The sequence below is a fragment of the Prunus avium genome, chromosome 1, assembly GCF_965620075.1.
Source record: "Prunus avium chromosome 1, drPruAviu1.hap1.1, whole genome shotgun sequence".
Classification (NCBI taxonomy): Eukaryota; Viridiplantae; Streptophyta; class Magnoliopsida; order Rosales; family Rosaceae; genus Prunus; species Prunus avium.
Window position 1 is genome coordinate 43,722,775 of NC_142284.1, and position 19,842 is coordinate 43,742,616.

The 19,842-nt window shown below is 37.6% G+C and overlaps 3 protein-coding genes across 5 annotated transcripts; 1 reads left to right on the forward strand and 2 right to left on the reverse strand.

Moving 5' to 3' along the window:
• Positions 1-1,526: 1,526 nt before the first annotated feature.
• NDT2 (NAD+ transporter 2) lies at positions 1,527-5,574 on the forward strand. 2 transcript variants are annotated; one of them, XM_021967011.2, is made up of 10 exons: positions 1,527-1,788; positions 2,063-2,174; positions 2,291-2,374; positions 2,786-2,892; positions 3,066-3,114; positions 3,280-3,392; positions 4,242-4,336; positions 4,534-4,622; positions 4,724-4,818; positions 4,928-5,574. In XM_021967011.2, the coding sequence occupies exons 2-10, from the start codon at positions 2,093-2,095 to the stop codon at positions 5,321-5,323; spliced, it is 1,110 nt and encodes a 369-aa protein (XP_021822703.1). In that variant the 5' UTR covers positions 1,527-1,788; positions 2,063-2,092; the 3' UTR covers positions 5,324-5,574. The 2 variants fall into 2 exon arrangements, with proteins under 2 accessions (XP_021822703.1, XP_021822704.1); XM_021967012.2 differs by having other exon boundaries at positions 1,529-2,174; positions 2,283-2,374.
• Positions 5,575-6,290: 716 nt separating this feature from the next.
• Positions 6,291-7,364, reverse strand: LOC148297874 (uncharacterized). The gene has a single exon (XM_088255503.1). The coding sequence runs from the start codon at positions 6,935-6,937 to the stop codon at positions 6,485-6,487; it is 453 nt and encodes a 150-aa protein (XP_088111629.1). The 5' UTR covers positions 6,938-7,364; the 3' UTR covers positions 6,291-6,484.
• A 335-nt stretch (positions 7,365-7,699) lies between these two features.
• LOC110764093 (LEAF RUST 10 DISEASE-RESISTANCE LOCUS RECEPTOR-LIKE PROTEIN KINASE-like 1.2) lies at positions 7,700-14,600 on the reverse strand. Of its 2 annotated transcripts, none has more exons than XM_088255453.1 (4): positions 13,756-14,600; positions 9,634-9,663; positions 8,997-9,245; positions 7,700-8,842 (listed from the first exon to the last, which is right to left on the reverse strand). In XM_088255453.1, the coding sequence occupies exons 1-4, from the start codon at positions 14,540-14,542 to the stop codon at positions 7,869-7,871; spliced, it is 2,040 nt and encodes a 679-aa protein (XP_088111579.1). In that variant the 5' UTR covers positions 14,543-14,600; the 3' UTR covers positions 7,700-7,868. The 2 variants fall into 2 exon arrangements, with proteins under 2 accessions (XP_088111579.1, XP_088111581.1); XM_088255455.1 differs by lacking the exon at positions 13,756-14,600 and adding an exon at positions 9,911-11,131.
• Between the last annotated feature and the right edge of the window lie 5,242 nt (positions 14,601-19,842).

Sequence of the window (19,842 nt, forward strand, 5' to 3'; positions counted from 1 at the left end):
GATTTTTAGAAAATCTTTTTAACGTTTTTGGTTTGAGCAACTACTGGGCGCAAGTACAGGCTGGGAGAATGGGCCTATCTGGGCCCTACACGCATGTCATTGCCAAGCTTGCCCCATGGTCGATGTTACAGAAGGCCACTGCATACCAAACTGGGGCCCAGCAACCAAGATATACCATATCCAGCTGAAAATGCCCCAACAAGTGAACTGTTCTTGCAGGGCTTTATTTGTGTTGGGTGCCTGGGTACCATTTTGAGCCCACCAAACCATAACCAACAAGTGAACAAGGTATACAAATAGTTCCCAAGATATTATGGACTCGTTTGGTGGGTCGGCTTTTGATAATATTGAACTGGGATTCTAGCATTGGATAAGACCAAGAATTCTATAATGAGGACTTTATATATGGCCTTTAAGTGAGGCCCTATCTTTTAACCGTTGGATCAAATTATTTAGTTTAATCCAACAGTTAAGAAATAGGACCTCACCTAAGGGCCATGGATAAGACCCTCACTATAGAATGACTATGAATAAGATTGGCCAGAGTAAATTGGGGTTTGAATTTCATCCCATGGATGCACAAAAGCACTAGTCACGACGTTATTTCAATTTTATTGGGCTAATCCATGCCACCCCACCAAACAAGATCTATGACGCAGCGTGACAATATGATGACTAAAACTTTAGCATAGAACATGTAATTCTGGAATCCACTAGGAAGATATGAGGAAACCTCACGGTTTATTTGATAATTTGGAATAACAAAACATAATACTAGCCACGGTTAAAATTTATTTAAATATTCATAGAAACCCTAGGAATAAACAAGGAATTAAATTAGGAAAATAACAAAGTATGCAAAAACTGTATTAAAAAAAAAAGGATTTCGGGCTGCCAAACGATCTTGGATGCTCGAAAAAACCCATACATTACAGCAAAGTGATGAGTTTTACTCATGAAGACATTCTCTTTGAATCGACGGGTCATGGGCTCGATTATGAGTTCGGAGCCCAAATACGCAGTTTACCCGATTTACCCTTTGTGTGCGAGTCTCCCCATCTCCTCTTCGATTGCTTCCGCTATCTATTCTACATCACTATAGGTGCTCAAGCACCAGAAACACCAGAAAATGGGGGTCTGTAAACGGAGATTGCCAAAGTGCTTGGGAGTTGGGTCTGTGTTTAGTTTACTGCCAAGCCAACCATGGCTTGGTATGCTCTTTGTTCTTGGTCGAGTTGATGAAACTTTTCAATTTTCAGCCTGTATTGATCTAGGACTACCTAACTTGGGGGCTTTGGACCCTGAAAAGAGAGAATAGTCTAAAGCTTCAGGTAGGCTGGCCCAAACTGAAGTACTCGCCCGATATATTAATATGTGGTTATCTTTTATTTGTAAAAAACATTGTTCACAAAACAAAACAAAAAGTCTCATTATCAAAGTTAGAAGTCTGAATTATAAATAAATATTTACATCTATCATCCGCCTATACATCAGCAAATACAAAAACAAGCAACCAAAAAAAAAAACACCAAATATTGCAGAAAGTGAGCAGCAGACAGGACCTCTAATATTCAAGTTAAATTGGAAAGAAAACAAAAGGTGAACAGAAAAAAAGCCGAATGATTGGATATTAGTACCATTACGCAGAAATTGAGTTTAAAAAGTAGGAAGATTTCAATTTTATGATGGTCGTCGAAATAGCAGAGAAGAGAGACCAAGGCCAAGCCCCCTTATTTGGCATTGGCAATTACCACTTACCTCTGAGAGAAACAAATTGATGAATTCCAGGTAATTTCCCATTTCCAAATCCAAGCAACCCACCTGACACGTTCTTATTCATCGCTTAAACCCTTCAAACAAGACATAGCTCAACTTTAAATTATTCTGAGTCTTATGGTCTCATGGTCTCGGCTTCCAACCCCAAACACACTCCTTAATCCATTCTTCCTCTATCAAATCAATGTAACTTAGTACCTATATATATACATATATTCTCATACATACATTAATTAATACATTGGGATTGGCCATGCAAATTACCTTTGATTTGAGTTTGAACCAGCTCTAAAAGAGACTAGACAGTGCTTTGACGATGGGGGGAGGGGCCGCTCAATCTTCTGACCGCCACACTGTCCGAGATGGTATCTGCCACGCCGGTGCAGGCGCCGCCGCTGGTCAGCTTTTCCCTTCGCTTTTCAATTTCTAGGGTTCCGTTCCTTTGGGAACACATTGGAAATCTGATGAATTTCTCATTCTTGTCTGCGAATTGGTTATATTTTAAGCTTTGCAGGTGCTATGGCGGCAACGTTCGTGTGCCCTTTAGATGTCATCAAGACTAGGCTACAGGTCCATGGCATGCCTCCGGGACAAAGAGGTATTCTTCAATATTCAGACTCTCTGCTCTATTATTCCCTTGAACATATTATGTTGTATTTATCAGTGGTCAGAGGAAATGGGTGATTCTGGGTTTGCTGGGTCTTAATTTATCTATAGAAAAGTTGGTGCGAGTAGCGATTTTTAACCATACTAGATTCACTAGCTAATGTATTGGAAGTATGCTGAACACAGGTTTAGGTGGAAACTGGAAATGGAATCATTGTCAGATTAGAGTTTCAATTTTTCATCTGTAGATTATTCCCACAAATGAGAAAATATGCATTGAGTAGTAGACGTATGCCACACATGCCTTAGGCTCTATACTTGTAGTTCGGACTGCATACCGCGTATTGTTACTCTTATTGATATATGAATGTTCTTCTTTGTTATCCTTTTGGCCTATACTCAGGTAGTATCATTATCACAAGCCTACAAAACATATTAAAAACTGAAGGTTTGAAGGGGATGTATCGTGGCCTTTCACCAACAATTCTAGCACTACTTCCAAACTGGGCAGTGAGTATTACTTTTGTTGCCTATATATTGTGAAACAAGTCTTTGGGAACCCTTATGTTGTGCAAACTTGAGTTCCGAAGGATATGGGTCCCTCTTTCAGATCACGTGCACATTATAATCTAACATACTTTATAGAGTTCTGTTGGTGACATAAGTATTCTATTCATATGTAGGTGTACTTCACAGTTTATGAGCAACTCAAAGGCCTACTCCAGTCGCATGGTTGGTTTCCTAAATGTCGCTTACTTGAAAATTTGTGTCGGTCTTCTCATGATATCTTATGAAACACATAGTATTCCTCTATTCTTGGTTTAGTTATGAGCTATGGGGGATACTTAATGGTATTTGGTTAGTTGATTTTAAACATTCACTATTGTCATACTGCAGTTGATGGCAGCAGCGAACTTACAATTGGTGCAAATATGATAGCTGCTGCTGGTGCCGGGGCTGCCACAGCCATTACAACAAATCCATTGTGGGTTGTTAAGACCAGACTTCAAGTAAGTTTACTGTTCTTGTCTTTGTAATTCATTTAAAATGGAACTATATCTATTATATATTATATTCTTATGATTGTTATTTCATTGATTGTAATAATAAGGACATCTTTGATTCTATCTCATTTTCTGCTTGACCACATGCTTATTTCGTGATTAAGTTTCCTCATAATTTTATTAGAGTTGATAGTATTTAAGCATGCATATGCCCTTTCAAGCATGTGTTTTTCAAGCACGGGAGTTTGCTTTGTTTGCAATTGCAAATGCTTCTTTGTGTTGCAGTCTCACAGAAGTACTAAAACCGGGGAATTTTTACTGAAAATGGATGGATTTCAGAGGATCAAAGTTATCCAATATCAGTGCTAAGACGGATGCATTGGCCAAGCTGGCATAGATTTTGAACTATAAAAGTATGGCTCCTGGAAAGTGGATATGAAGAGATATGAGTTCAATATGATATAACTTCTAACTTGTTAGAGGTTTCTGTTTTGAAGTAACATGTGCTTCTTTTTAAATTTGTTTCCTTTTTCGCCATAATTTGGTAGCTTATATCTTACAGTGATGTTATCTGTTCCCTTTTGAAATTGAATTGGAGATCCATCCAATTGCTAGAGATGGTCCCAGAGTGCTTATAGTTATAGGTTTTCAAGAAATGTGTGGGCATATAATATCCTTGGGGTTGATGCTTAACAAATGTCTAACTTGGGTAATGAATCTCTTCCGCATAATTACATATCTTGAGCTTCTGGCTTAACTCAATGCTCATGGTTTTAGAAAATTCAAGAACTTCACATTTATTAATGTTTGAACTGCTGTCATTCTTTTAAAACATTCTTGATCATCTTTATGTAGACACAAGGAATGAGGCCTGGTGTGATTCCTTACAAAAGCATGAGATCTGCTTTCACAAGGATTGCAACTGAGGAAGGCATGCGAGGTCTATATAGGTCATTTTTCTTGTTTTCAATTATAGCGTGTAGATATGACACTAGACTAGGAATTTCATATTTGACGTTTAAGTACTAATCAAAATTCTCTTTCCGTTCCAAATTGGTATAAAGAAGCCCTCTCAAGTTATAATAATTATGAAAGTGTGGTTTCCGTTCATGATACCTTTTTTTGTTGTTTTTGTGGTTTCAAACAGTGGGATCTTGCCTTCTTTGGCTGGGATAAGTCATGTTGCAATTCAATTTCCTGCTTATGAAAAGATAAAATCTTTTATGGCAAAAAGAGGTAATGTGATATATTTCTTCTGTGCTAGATTGTTTTACTGGAATCTTCAGTATTTTTCTCATTACTAACTTTATCTGAAAGCATGAAATTTAACTTTTCAGATAATACAACTGTTGATAAGTTAAACCCTGGTAGTGTTGCCATTGCCTCATCGATATCCAAAGTAATTGCTTCAGTGATAACTTACCCTCACGAGGTATGCTCAGCTGGACTTCTTATTCAACACATTGGAATTTGGACTGCTTACAACTTAAAAATCCTCATTCTTTCTTTCTCATATTTTGTTATTGTTATCCTGTCTGCAGGTCGTGCGCTCCAGGCTGCAAGAGCAAGGTCAGGCCAGACATATTGAAGCCCAGTATGCAGGGGTTATTGATTGTACAAAGAAGGTGTTCCAAAAGGAAGGCCTTCGTGGATTTTATAATGGTTGTGCCACTAATTTATTAAGAACCACTCCTTCTGCTGTTATTACATTTACCAGTTACGAGATGATAGATAGGTTCTTGCGGAGGGTTGTACTTAAAGAAAAAGAGCATTCAAATGGCCGCCCTAAGCCTGATGGCCGTGCCGAATCTCAGCAGGGAAATGGAGGCAACGAGAGAGTGGTGAATAACTCTGATTTGCGGCAATCACAATCCCAAACAAATCAGAGGACACCGATTCCTCTTGCAAACGAAGAGCAGCTAGCAGCAAGACACTGAACGACTCTTCTCTTTTTTGAACTTAATTTTGATTGTAAGAAATTTTTCTGTAATAATGAAATTAAATAACTAGATAGATGAATGTAAGCCCATTTGAAGAAGGGAAGAAAAAAAAGTTATTTGCCTTCTTTGTATTTTACTTCTCAAATGTACGCCATTGAATTAGCATTGAAGTAGTTCTTTCCATCCCTTTGATTCGAAAGCGGAGAACTGTAACATTTATTTGGATGAGCACATTTTCTTTTTTCTTTCATGGATTTCATATTTTGTTATAACTAAGAGCATCTCCAGTAGAGTTGCTATACTCTGATCCTTAGCCATTTTGGCTAGAATAAGGGCAAAACGCAGCTTCAGCAAACTTGCTATATGGCTCTCTATTTTGTAGAACTCTCAATTTGAGTTTGGTGCCTCTCTACATTTGGAGAGGAGAAGAGAGAATTTGAGGGTTTTTCATTTCTTCTTCTTCTCTCTATCTAGGCACACAACCCTCTCTCACCTCTTACTTTTTGATTTTTTAATGAACTTTTAATTTAGAAAGGAGGAGAGAAAAATAATATTAGAGATTAGACAAAGTAGAGAACATTGCTGGAGGAAGTAGTTTGCTATAATGGCTTTCTAGCTATTTTGGCTAAAATTTGGAGACTCGAGATACTCCCAGTTGAAGAGGAGGGTTGCAGAGAATGACCGCCAAAATGGGATTGCCAATTGGTTTCAACCGGACTGCAAGATAAGAATTTCAAAAGTTGTGCTTTTTGAAATGGCCAAGCTTGGGCTTTGGTGGTGTAATAAAGCATGCCTTATTATTCTTTGCCCTTTTTACTCAAGGGCACGCTTTTGCTTTACTTCAGTGATTTCCCACCAGCCACGGCCCTGGTCCATGCCACTTTAACTTTAACAAGATACCTCAAAAAAGATTGATAATGGCGTGCATACAAAGTTGGGTTTTTCTTTGATTATCAAAATCACATATATCAAAAATATTTTTTAGGTGCATGATTAAAGAAACATGTTTTTCCCTTGAGACATGCTTTAATTGGATATAGCAACAAGAAGAGGGTACAAAAAATTTTGGACCAAAGTTCATGAGAGACTATCACACGACAATTACATACAAAAAGCTCTAATATATTTTCCGATGACTAAAATTAGGATTTAATTAATTCACTCAGGAATGGTAACGAGCACAGGGCGCCAAGCCCTTCTCAGTAACAACGACTTGTAACGGAAACCGGTCCAGCCCGGTCTAGGTGAACCCGGCCCAACTCCATCAATTGCTTTACCCGCCACCACCAAACCGAACTCTTGCCGCGTATCTATCTCACTCTTCCTTTTGTCGTTCAATTCAAAAGGCGGGGAAGACACAAAGAGGTCCTTGAGGCTGTGCCTCTGAACCGGAGCCGGAGCATTCTGTGGCAGCGACTGAATCGGCGGGTCTCGTCGGCGACTGCTGCTCCGGCTCAGGAGCATTAGCAAGGTGGGTTTGCGGCGGCGGAGCTGGATCAATGGGCTCGATCTTGGGCTTCGGGTTGGGCTTTGGGCCACGCCGCACTGCATCGCGAGCAGCTTGAACTTCTGTAGCGTCCCCATCTTTTGAGGTTTGTTGCTAACTGGCATGATTTCTATATATACATGCGGGGGAGTCTCTTGTTGTGGGTTTGTAGGGAATTTGAATTTAAATGGGTGAATGATTGCCGGGTAGAGACAATTGATTGCTTCTGAAATGGAAAAAAGGATATGTTGGGAAGTGGATGCATCTTTTTTATACACTACTTAGACTAATAGTGATTGGGTCTCTCTCTTTTTCACAATTTGAAAGGGAGGGTTTTGAGGGTTTTGGGAGGAAAAAGGGGGAGAGAGAGAGAGAAAGAGGTGCATTTTCCAAGTAAAATTCCAAATGTGCTAAATCCAAAATCTAAAATCTATGGGGTTCTGAAAAAGAGGTACGTACACCTCATTCTTTGACTGAAGACAATTGAAAAGTCAGTTTTAGCCATAACCATTGATGCCTGAAAAATTAGTAAAGAAAAGATGGAAGACTTGATTGCCCATTGAGGTGAGCCAGCCTGCATTTCTTCTAGATTCCATTTTCTAGGTTGGAGTATTATGTACTCAGGATTCTTGAGCAATTATGTTGTCATTACCTCACCATCACAATGTGATTAGCTTTTGACCTAAAAACCCTAACAAAAAATTCCAATTTTAAAAGAGTTTATATAAAATGTTTAGTGAAAGAGTAGCTTTAATCTAATATAATATAAAAAATCTAGAACCTTCTTATCGTTTCTTTCCGTTTTTCCGGGTAGAGGGGGTGCTCAACCATATCAGACAATCCAAAACTTGGTTAATAAAGAATATCAGAGGAAGCAGAGGCCAGAAGGAAAAGGACAACGGTAGAAGATCTAAATTGGCATTCATGATCTGAAATATAATTTAAAATCTGAACATTAACAACATTATCTCCATTTAATATGTACTCATCTAATCAAATCTGAAACACATTCATGTTCTGTATTATGAAACTTAATAGAATGGGGAAAAATATATATCAGGCACTGGCATTAGGTGTAGTAGACCTAGTGCTAGGCCATTTTTGGGTCACTGAAATTGGTGAAGATAGTAGTCTCTTGTTCTTCAGCAACCCAATCTCATCACGATCTGGTGAAGGTGGTGGCTGTATATTCGTTTTCATCCCGGCATTATCAAATGCCGGCTTTAAATTATCTGGCACATCGTTCCCGCTTTCAATCATCTTCAAGGCCTCCAAAACCTCACACATGGTAGGCCTCATGTCGTTGTCCAGCTGCAAACATTGAAAAGCCAACTCTGCCACTGCAATTACCATCCTTCTAACTTCATCATCTGACTCAAATCCGAGACGTTGATCTACCAACTCATTGAATAAACCTTTCTGAATCTTGCTTACGGCTAAGTTTGCCAAATTAATCTCATGCCTATGCCTGCATATATCAACTGCTGGCATAGATGATATAAGCTCAATGAGAACAACCCCGAAACTATAAACATCACTCTTACTAGTTAGCTGGTAACACTGGTGGTACTCTGGGTCAACGTAACCAGGGGTCCCTTGTGGAGCAGTTGAGACATGGGTGACATCCATGGGGAAAAGCCTGGACAGCCCAAAATCTGCAACTTTTACACAAAAATTGTTATCAAGGAGAATGTTGGTAGTCTTCACATCCCGATGGACAATTTCGGAAGCATGGAGGTAAGACAATGCGTTCGCGGTTTCTATAGCAATGCTCATACGAATAGGCCATGCCAGTACGCCAGTGTCTGCTCGCTCGCCATGGAGATGATCAGCAACAGTGCCATTGGGAATGTATTCGTACACAAGGAGGAGTTCACGGCTGTGGCGTGAAGTGCAGCCATATAGGGAGACTAAATTTTGGTGGCGCAGACGGGTGAGAATTTCAATTTCATTCATAAACTGTTCCACACGTTTGTAATTGTGCTCATATAAACGCTTGACTGCAACTTCCCGGCCATCTTTGAGTTTGCCTATATTAGATTGATAAAAAAGAAAGGCCTTTCAGTAAGGTGCTGCAGATATACTCTGCAACTTCATTCCCTCTTTAACCGCCTAAAGTAACTGTTATATTTTTATTTTGTTTGTTTTTCAAAAAACAAAAGCATATAATTTTTTAACTCTTACCGTAATATACGGTTCCAAAACCTCCATCTCCCAGTTCTTTTTCACTATCAAAATGATTAGTGGCTTCTTCAAGTTCAGTGTAGGTGAAGACTGGGACGCCAAAGTACGCGACGCCCCCTTCTATGTCTGAATTTGTGTGGGGCTGAGAAGAAATGTTCCTTGAGAGGAAGTTTGAAGCAGCGCATTTTTGTTTGTAACACCACAGAAGAAACAAGCATACTGCAAGTACCGGACATCCAAGGCCAAAACCTGAAGCATGCAAGTGAGAGAGGTCAAGTTTTAACCAAAGGACTGCATTGAGTCAAATTATAAAACAGTTACAGAGCAGTTTATACCAGCGGTTGCTTAAAAGAGAGTTAAATTTGATCAAGGGTATCTTTTACAGAGCATTCAATTTACTCCCCCACCGTGTTTAAGCACATAGTGCGAAACTTGGGAAAGGAGGCATTAATGAACGGTGTACACTGCAAGAAATATGGTAATATTCAAAGCTTGTTGATTTCATGTATCCTTAGAAAAGTAATCCTCTGTTGAGAGGCACTTGGGACTGATTTGATTTCCTTTCTGGGTTATAATAGTCGTCCTAGATGATCATCCATATGAATTAGATATTTAACTTGAGAGATATCAATCTTACCTAGTCCTAGCTTCAATCCCAATTTATCTCCTGCAACATAAATTGCAAAATGAAAATTTTGTTAGCTGAAGCAAAGAAGATTGAAGTGGCATATATATAATTGGCATTCAACAAAAACAAGATAGTGCATAACGATCATTTAAAAACTCATATGTACTTGCGTGTGTGTGTGTTTGATGTATGCGGCAAGCATTTTAAAAACTCAAGATAGTGCATAGCAGATCATGTAAATGTGGCAAGCATCTAATTTGATGTACATCTATTCCGATGTATATACCTTTTTCGGAACATTTAACTTTTCCCTTGTCATCAACAACGCATTTTCTGTTTCTAACATAACATCCTTCACATTCTTTGCTTACTTGCAGTTGAAGGTGGAACTTAGTAAATGAAGGGACACTTGGGGAAGGTTGATTTGTATCAAATGGGATCTGAATGATTGGACACGAGAGTGGGTGACATGCTAAACTATCATCAGACGAACAATTAGAGTAGTAAGTATGCTTATCATTGTCGCAGTGTCTTTTAAGAACTGTATTGGGGAGGTGGGTATTGCTGCATTTGAAGAGGGTGAGACTGTACGTCGCTGATGCATTAAAGATTGGAGAAGGGGTGGGAAGACTCAAATCGTCGAAAAGTTTATCGTTGCAGAAATCGCTTGCCAAGCGCTGCTGAAGCCCTTTGTCATCTATAGAAATCGCGTTTGTTGGAGAGATGCTCTCTAATTCATGCCAGTATCCTTTCTCTTTCAGTTGGATCCTCGGATTATCTTGATCAGAACAATTAACTGTGAACAAACCGCATTCAGGAGGCTGCGTCTCACTTTTGAAGGGGAAATGGATATGGCCTACTTTTTCATTACAGTATTCGGGAGGACAGTGTTTGTTGTAGAGTTCCCCTTCTTCGGTAGAGTGAAGAACCACGAGATGAGTGAGAAGAGAGAAAATAAACAAAGCCAATAGAGCCATCGAGAAATTCCCAGCTGAAGAACCAGAACAAAGCACCACGTATAAAGAAGAACAAAAAGATCTACTTCTGTAATTCAGAACAAGACTCTTGAATTGTTTACTTCCACTCTTGCTTCACAATATATTAAGTTCATTCTGTGTTTAACACGCTAGTTGACTTGGAAATTGGAAGGGGAAGACTCGTACAACTAGGTTGAAACAAGTGCTTGATAAACACACCGTTGATTGGTTAGCTTAAAGACAAGACTCCCATGAGGGAGTTTCCTTCTCATCTTCCCCATTGACCAGCACTAGAAAGAAAGACTTGACCCCTTGACTTTTCAGCCCTAATAATAACATTCAAAATTGAAATCATGGTCTTAAAAAAGAGATCACCTTGCAACTCCTTTGAACCACACATTACGGCAGCGAAGATAACTTCTCCTGACTCGTGAACCAGGTTTCGCCCTTCTTTCGGGTGTACTTACATAATTGTGTGAACACTGGACTAGTTGAAACGTTGACTGCAAAGAATGCTACTATGATATTGAATTATAGACTATTAATCGAAACTAGTATCTCGGAGTGTTTTTAACGACTTGAGTTCTAAGCCCATTCTCTCCTCTTTGATGTTATTTGGTCATAAACGCATCCCATATATGATATATCTGACCTAATAAATAAATAATATACCAAACGGCATCATTGTTGTTATATAATTTTGGTCATTATCATTTCCCTCCCGCAATTTAAGAAAGAATATGAGGAGTTGGCATTAGTAAAACGTAATTATGAACTGGGTCCTTTCCTCTGGCTGTCATTTTCTCTGGCGGTCTTGGTGGTTTAAGTAGGAGACGGGGTAAGAGGAAAACGTATCCACAAGGGTACCTAACCTAGACTTTGTGGTGTTAGTCGTAGATGACTAATTGAAGGGACCCATCCCATTGGCCGGATTGATACAATGGCTACGGAAGCAGGACTTTCTGGGTTTTGTTCTACACTCTGTTCCTTGTTCTCTCTCAATAACAGAGTCCTTTGTTTCATTCATTCTTCAAGACCACTTCAGTTTTGAATTTGACAAGCGCAAATCCATATATGTATATATATATATATATATATATCTTGGCCTCTTGCCTGCGACTTTTTCAAGCTGAAATTTGTGATGGGTTTTGTTGGTTCTTAAAATTAGATTAGAGACTGAGACTTAACTCAGTATGGTTTCAATCCATGTCATTGAAAGATTGAGCTTATAGCACATTGATGTCGAGGGTGGCTTACCATCATTTGGTTCGATTGCCCTTCTTCATCAATAGGCACAAAACCTAGAAGGCACACAGCCTGTTGTATCCGAAATCCAAGTCCTTATAAACAGGAACTAAAGCAACAAATGAGCAGCCAGGCCAGCAGCATGGGAAGCATAAGGTATTCTAGATTTCTTGCAACCAAGAGAATACAAGATGAATGACTTGTGGCCTTAAACAAAACTATCTGACTTGCCTGTTTCTTTTTCCTTCCATGTTTAACTTTCAAACTCGCACAGTAATTGGGTTTAGAAGACCTACATCTATAATTTGATAATCCTTAATCATCGACCAAAAGGCATGGTTTCATGGACTCCAAATCTTGGAAAACCTCATTCTTCTTCACCAATATGTTATCAAATATTGGTTATAATTTAATAAACTCAACAGCAATTTGAACATTAGCCACTCAAGCATCTAATTTAGAATTGTCTTAGAGTTGAAGATTAAGGGCAGTCCTTAGCTAGGATTACGAAAGATTATACAGTTGATAAGTGTGCTTGCCTAGTGCTATTATAACTAGGGAGACTGAAAATTTGCAGTTCTGAAGGTTCTCATTCTCATTCCACGATTCTATAAAACCTTTCTGTCAACTTAAGGGAAAGAAGAGTGATGCTATGCTAGTGCTATGCACTATTTGAAGGTAGTTTTGTTTTTGGTGCAATAGTGCATGCCTAGTGGACAATCCAATACTGCAGCACTGCTGCACGCTGTAGGTTATTTCTAGCACTCACAAACTCACAATGGCATATGACTCTTGGACCTCTGTGGCTCTCTCTGTCTCTCTGTCTCTACCACGCAACCAAGTTTTATGTGATGAAAGTGTCCAATTTAAAGTCAAAACAACCCATAAGGATTTGTATAATGCAATTATGCAATTCAACGCTTTGTCACAATTTCAAAAGATGGCTATAAAGTGTAAGCACTGGTTTGCATTTGGTAATTGGTTTATGTGGGTTCCAGGCGTTTGGTGGTGTCCTTTTTGTTTCCAGAACAAGGATTATGAATCTTTCTTCACATAGAAGTTTCAGTTTTTGAGGGTAGCATCAAGATGAACATTGATGATCTCCAAAGAAACAACAGAGATAATGGGAACAAACGGGGTTTAATAAATAACAGGCAGAGGTCGTTGGTGGTGGTTTTAGTCAATAATGGCTGGTGAGGAATGAAATGACCGACATACAACCAGCAAATTTGTGTAGTTGGAGTGCATTGAATGTGACAGACTGTAGAGGGTTTAAACTTATTCTACATATATCAAAGAAAAGGGTTTTTATTAACTTGGTCGTGAATTAAGACATTGTTCATGGATCAAATTCTACTTTCAGGCTTTCAGCGCAACCGGGGATGAAATTATCTGAAAGTTTAGGTTCACTTACAGACTGAATGATGTTAAATCTAAAATATCATCTCAATATCTAAATCTAAAAGTTCTGTCCTTGTCACCAATTTGTCTACTTCTCTAATCTTATTTATTGAAAATGTGAATGCTTCTCAATTATTATGTTCTTTCCTTTTCAGATTTTGACGTTTATGCCTCGGTTATATTATATATATCATGTCATAAAATAAGTTATTGTATCCTATATTCTTCTTTTTGTAGATAGAAGTTAGAAGCTGCATCACTTTTTTGTGTTTTGTTTAGAGGTTCAAGATTTGAATCCATAACGTTTGATATTCAATGTCCGTGTATCAGCAGCACCCACTTTACTATTTTCTATTTCAACAACCGCCATTTTTCTTGAATCAAATGTATGGTAGGAATTAGACTATTCTATGCCCAAGTGGACAATTATCTCATGCCAGTAAGTATCTAATTATTCATAATAATTTCATGTACATAGAAGATTAAAAATAAAAAATAAAAAACTAACCTTCATCCCGGCAGCGCACAGAATGAGTCCTCCGTGGGCAGAGACACCTAAAATGGTAGGTTGTGTAATTGAAGCCACACCTCCCTCCACTGTCTTGGCAGCGGCTGCAGTCACTAGCAAACCAATTCAGCTCAAACCCTCTGCTCAAAACCTTTTGTATTAATCCCACCTCACCATTCTCATACCGTCCTCTAGCATGAGCCACCACCACTTCTCCTCCACACTTGTCAGCCTCAAGAGTTCCAAATTTTGGATATTCATCCCGAGGCAGAGCCAGAACTGAAGTATTACTTCTGGTTTTGTTAGTTGCCTGATCAAAGCAACCAACTTTGTACTTTGGACATGACTCAACCGCAGAAGAGTTGCAATTGTAGAGCAAAAAAAAGTCAGCTTGGTTTGAAGCCAACTCGAACTGATCATTGGGAAGGGTTAAGTTATGGAGTGATGAAATATCATTGTTACAAGCAGTGCTTTCTAAGTAGCCTGAAAGCAGAGAATTTGAGACAAGAAGAGACTTTCTTTGGTAATAGATGTTGTGGATGGTGTAATTGTTACCAGACAATTGGAGAAGTGGGTAGGCGTCTTCACCATCTCCATGGCAAGAGAGCTGGAAGCCAGGGTAGCCACAGAAGGATTCTTGCTTGCCTTGGATGTAGAATGGATAGCTAATGTCTTGGCGGCCACAACTTACGGGCACACTGCAGTTTTGGTAGAAAAAGTCAAGAGCAAATGAGGCTTCTGTTAGGAGGAGAAACATCAAAATGAGGATGCAGAGGTTTTGATTCATTTGGGATATTGTAAATTGTGGCGTGGAGACAGTGAAAAGGATAATAGTAATATGGCAGAAAGAGAGAGAGAAAGAGAGACAAAATATAATAATAATAGTTTTGAGAGTTGTATTTGAAGAGGGTGGCTTTGACTTGATAATAGCCCAACTGGAAGCCTCTGGAGCTGACAGTTGACACTTTTTGAGTATTAGAAGGCTGTCTTTAGAATCTGCCTCACATCTTAGACTCTTGAATTTAAGCCAAAAGTTGCCTAAATGGGTCATATTCTAAGAAAGTCGTACAACTTGACCAATCTCATAATTCAACTTCTGCTTTACATTGCCTTCTCTACAGGGCCACACACAGACTTTTAGTCTGAATTTGAAATGATATTCACCGTCCGTGTATTCAGAGCATAAGTCATTACAATTTGAAACTGGTAACTTACGCTATGATTAATGAGCGGAAAAAAAAAAGGTAGAAGAAGTAGACGAATTTGATGCTACACGTACACGTAGTGCTCATTTGGTTTTTAGGATTGGATTGGGTTGAATAAGTCACTAAATCTAAAGTATGTTGAAGGAGAAAATAAAAGTAAAGGTGTAATAGTTTTTCAATTCGGGGGAATTAGGAGGGATAAGTTATAAGATGTTGCTATTTTACCATTTTGTGGATTAAAAACAATACGTTTTTTTCATGAGTAATTCATATTCTACCTTTAACTTAATAAAAATAAATAAATCATTTCTTCCTTAAATATGCTGTAAATATGATGAGTTATTTAATTTAATTCAATACTAGAACCAGCCCGTATCTAAATAGTATCTGCATATTAATGGAAAAAGTAGCCACTACTGCTAGCAACCTAAACAAGCGACTTGGTCTCGTATATGTACCGCACGTATATAAAGCAGTCACATGATGCATTATGCATATGCATTTTTCTTCCTATGTACATTTCTATACATGAACAATCATGTAGGATTTTCAGAGTCAAATCCTCATATACAATCACGGCTAAACTGATTCATTTCAGCCAAAGTGGGGTGGTGATCGTTTTGAAACTTGTGAAGATCAGAGTTATACATACTATTTGTACAGAAAATAATGACCTGTGTTGTGTTGCGTGTATATATTCAAACCGACGACTTGGAATAAATTTCAGAGACTCACAAGGCTCTCAGGGATTCAAGATACTGACGATCTATTGCCTCTCTATCCGTTGTTGCGTCTTCTGTTTCTTCAAGTGTGGTGTCCACGCGTTTTTGCCCAACTCTTTTTTGGTCAAAGTCTCAAAGGGGACTTTCATCCCAGTGGGAAATTCTGCTTAAAAGTAACACCAACTAGTTCAGGATATTGATTCCTTTTTCTAACTTATCAATTCAATAAAATAAAATAAAATAAATCCTTGTAAATTGGGGAAATGATCAGTATATTTGGGTTAGATCAGTTGATCAAAACAATTTGTCCATCCCCTTGTACCGAAGTTAGGTCTCTCTCCCATGGGTTAGACAAATTGACAAAAGCAATTTGTCCATCATCTTGCACTCAAGTTCGATCTCTCTCCCCATACATTGGTAGTTTAGAGTATCGTTTTATGAAAAATAAATAAATAAAAGAAAACTTTGGAAATGATCTCCGAAGGAAAAAAAGAAAATTGCAAAGTAACCTAGACATGCAAAATGGGCCAAGCGCAATTCTCAGCCTGTTATCATTTTTTCTCTTTTGTTTTTGGCAGAAATGAGGAATCTAAATTTTACACGTATCGGTTTCGTAAGCAGCGATTCCTTATCCTTCGAGAGACTTCATCTTTCTTCTGAAGCAGCTTTGCTGGCGTTCCATTCCGGCAACGACTGTCGTTTCATTCCTGTAAAACCTAGACATGCAACTTTCTTCTTTGTTCTTCTAGCTGTTAGTCTCCAACGTTTGGACATCTTTTGGTAAAGTGGATTATTTACTTATTTGCACTTACTGATCCTGAATTTCATGCTTTTCTGGTAGCTTTTGATTGTTGCATGCACGCATTAATTGGACAAAGTCTTTTCAGGAAACATAAATGGGTGTCAAGTGAAATGCACTGATCGGTTTAAAATCTTCCAAACCTCATTGAAAAGGTTGTTGCTTTAAATACTAAGTTTGGTTGTTTTAGTTGTTTCCTTGTGGACTCCTAGTTGAGTTCATATCCTTATATTCATGAATTTGACAGAGAAATTTAGAGCGCTATAATAAGCAAGCAGCATCCCTGTTGTAAAGAGTTCGTATTTGCACTGAAAGATGGCATGGCATCTGTCTTGAAATTAATTAAGTTGCTATTTTGCAAGATTCAATGGAGGAAAGTTCGGAACGTTCTTTCTGGAAAGTAATTCTAGTTTTGTATTGTGTCTGCTTTTATTTGCTTTGAGCTTCTTAGACTCGTAGGAAAAAGTACTGCTTTTTTATCTAGCAAGTTTTCCAGAAAACATATAATTTTTCTATCCGCATATATTGTGCAGTGAATTTCAGTTTTGGGTTTAATTTCAACTTTCTACTGTGCAAATGCTAGAAGGATACTTTAGCTATTATCAAAGAGCCAGGGGTTTGTATTCAATTAGGATTTTAAAAATCCGAGTGTATTCAATTTGGATTTATACAAATTTTAAAAGAGGTTTTACAAGTCTGGGTGTATTCAATTCGGACTTGTATGAACTTTTAAAAAGTCCATACAAATATGGGTGTATTCAATTAGGATTATAAAAAAGTTGATAAATTTTGGTAGATTTTAAGGTGAGAGCTATAAATAACAAAAATCATAATAAATCTAACCTCTCAACCACCCCCCTCCCCGGACGTAAAAGTATTTTATCATATGCTAGTTTTTCATGTTGTTCAACTAACATCAATGCAATCTTGGTACAAAAGTACAAACCATGCAGTTCCATCTGCTTAGAGTTGTAATCTTGGTACAAATCAAGAATCAGAATATCTCAACATCAGTGCAGAAATTTTATCATCCCTCAGTGCAGAAATTTTCTCACATCAACATATATGCTATGAACCAGCCTACTGCATGATGTAGCGCTTCATATGGGTAAGGATGCTGGAATTAGCATTCGTTTTTTAAAAAATATGTTAAAGAAATTATAGAAGTCTGGAATAAAAACCATACAAATCTTAAGAAAGTTTATTAAAAAATCTATACGAAATCTAACGTTCCATCAAGTTCTATGAAATCTGGCACTTAAACAAAATCTTTTTAAACGCTCTATAAATCTGGCACTTTCTGTTATTAAAAATTGTACTTTTCCTCTTTCCATAAAATTCAAAAGCACAACCCTTTATAATATAAATAATCTATAAAATAAATTGGAAAGCTTTTAAGGTAAAATAAAACTAAAGGAACAAACAATAGGTAAATAAGAGTAAAATAAATTAAGATTAAGAAAGCAAGCATGGTATGGTGAAGCACGCCAAACACGTTGTCCTAAAGTCTTTGTAGTCTCCCTATGTATAGGTAATAACGGTCTATAAGACTCTAAGATACGACTCCTAATACACATGCTCAAGATTCGCTATGAGCACGTTTACAGTCGGATATAGGTCTACAAATCACAGAATCGTTGCCCAAAAATAATGGCTTAAGAGGTAAAAACAGATTGCGTCATCTGTTCTAATGCTAGCAAAAATATTAGTAGCCTTAATCTGCCAAATGTTATCATCATTGCTTATAAGATAGAAACTTCCATCACAGAAGACAGCATCCTCAAATGGCTCACCATACAGTTTATGTTTAAGCCACGATTCAGCTCATGGGACCCAAAAAGCAAGCTCCCAACACGGACGATGAACAAGCAAGCAAACATAGTTTTCAAGGATGGGAAGACCCGAGAGAACCATCTTATGATAAAAGTTCCATGTTTTGGGAAGATCAGTTTTGTTCGTAGAGAATAGATTCAAAGCTAATCTCAAGATAGACACAGCCAAGAATCAACCAATCTTGATAGAAACAGCGATTCTCTTTTTGCTATTTTGTTCCACTTAGCATATGTCTGACAGTGTAGGAGCTTATTTCAGTGATGATGAGAGTTTAAAGATGCTCCATGTACAAGTTGGGCGTGCAGCTTATTAGCAGCAGCACTGTACAAGGCTTTTGTAAGTAGAAAAATATCAGACAGATTATATCCCCCTGCGTGGTCGGTGCTTGCAGTAATTATATTTTATTGAAAGTTGTTTTGTTTGGGCGTAGAGACTGTTTCTACAAGGACACTCTTTTATATATAAAATTGAAAGCATTATCTTTCCATTCATCACATGTGGTTCAATTTCAATACATATCGGGTGATCCAAAATTCCATCAAATTGACCAATTCTATATTTTGTATGACTATGTTGTTGACACGTCAAAGTATTGTATAATATGATTGGATCCAACTGTTTCTCCTTGTGGAGGATCTGAAAACAACAACAACAAGAAGAAATGCAATCGTGTTTATGTAAACAAACAATGTGAAGAGCATTAGGTTGGTTGGTTTGTCGTGTTTGTCTAAATCACAAATTTATTACAAATAAATATGTAAGAGTTGCTTAAGATTGTCCAATTTATTGTTTTAAATTGTTCGAATTACAGTGCATATTAAGAGAAGTTAACAAACAATTTATAGCAATTTTTCGCCAACTAAGTTAAATAAAGTGGTTGTGTTTGGCCAACGGGGTCTAATTTAGTGGAAAAGAGCTTTGATTTGCCGATCAGATGTCTCAAATTCAAATCCCCACACAACATCATAATTGTGTGTGTGAAGAATCTTCATCCCCTATATATTAAACCATGTGTTGCTCAACTTGAGATTAATAAGTCATGTTTTTAATTGAAATGCGTTTGGGTTAATTTATTTAATTATTTTAAAGATGTAATGAGTTTGGGTCCAACTCAATGTCAATCTCATCGAGTCATCCTTAATGGACAACATATCTCTTACGCCATTATATATGTTTTCAATGAGAAAGCTGGAATGTCAAATATTTGATAAGAAATACAGTTTTAAGCATAATTAAGAGAAATATGAGATTATGAAATTGCTCTCAAGTTGCTGTGCATGTTGTGAAGGCATCTTTCTTACTATATTCATTCATCATGTGACCGACACTTATCTTCAGTATAATATAATAATAATAATAATAATTTGGGAATTTGAAATTAAATAAAACCTTTCCAAAACGAAAACAATTACAACATGGGATTCTTGTGCAAAATGTCACACATGATGTCAAATGATATTTGATATTTAATTACCCGGGCAAGCAGTAAAACGTTGAATGTACATTATTAGATATAGTTTAATTACTA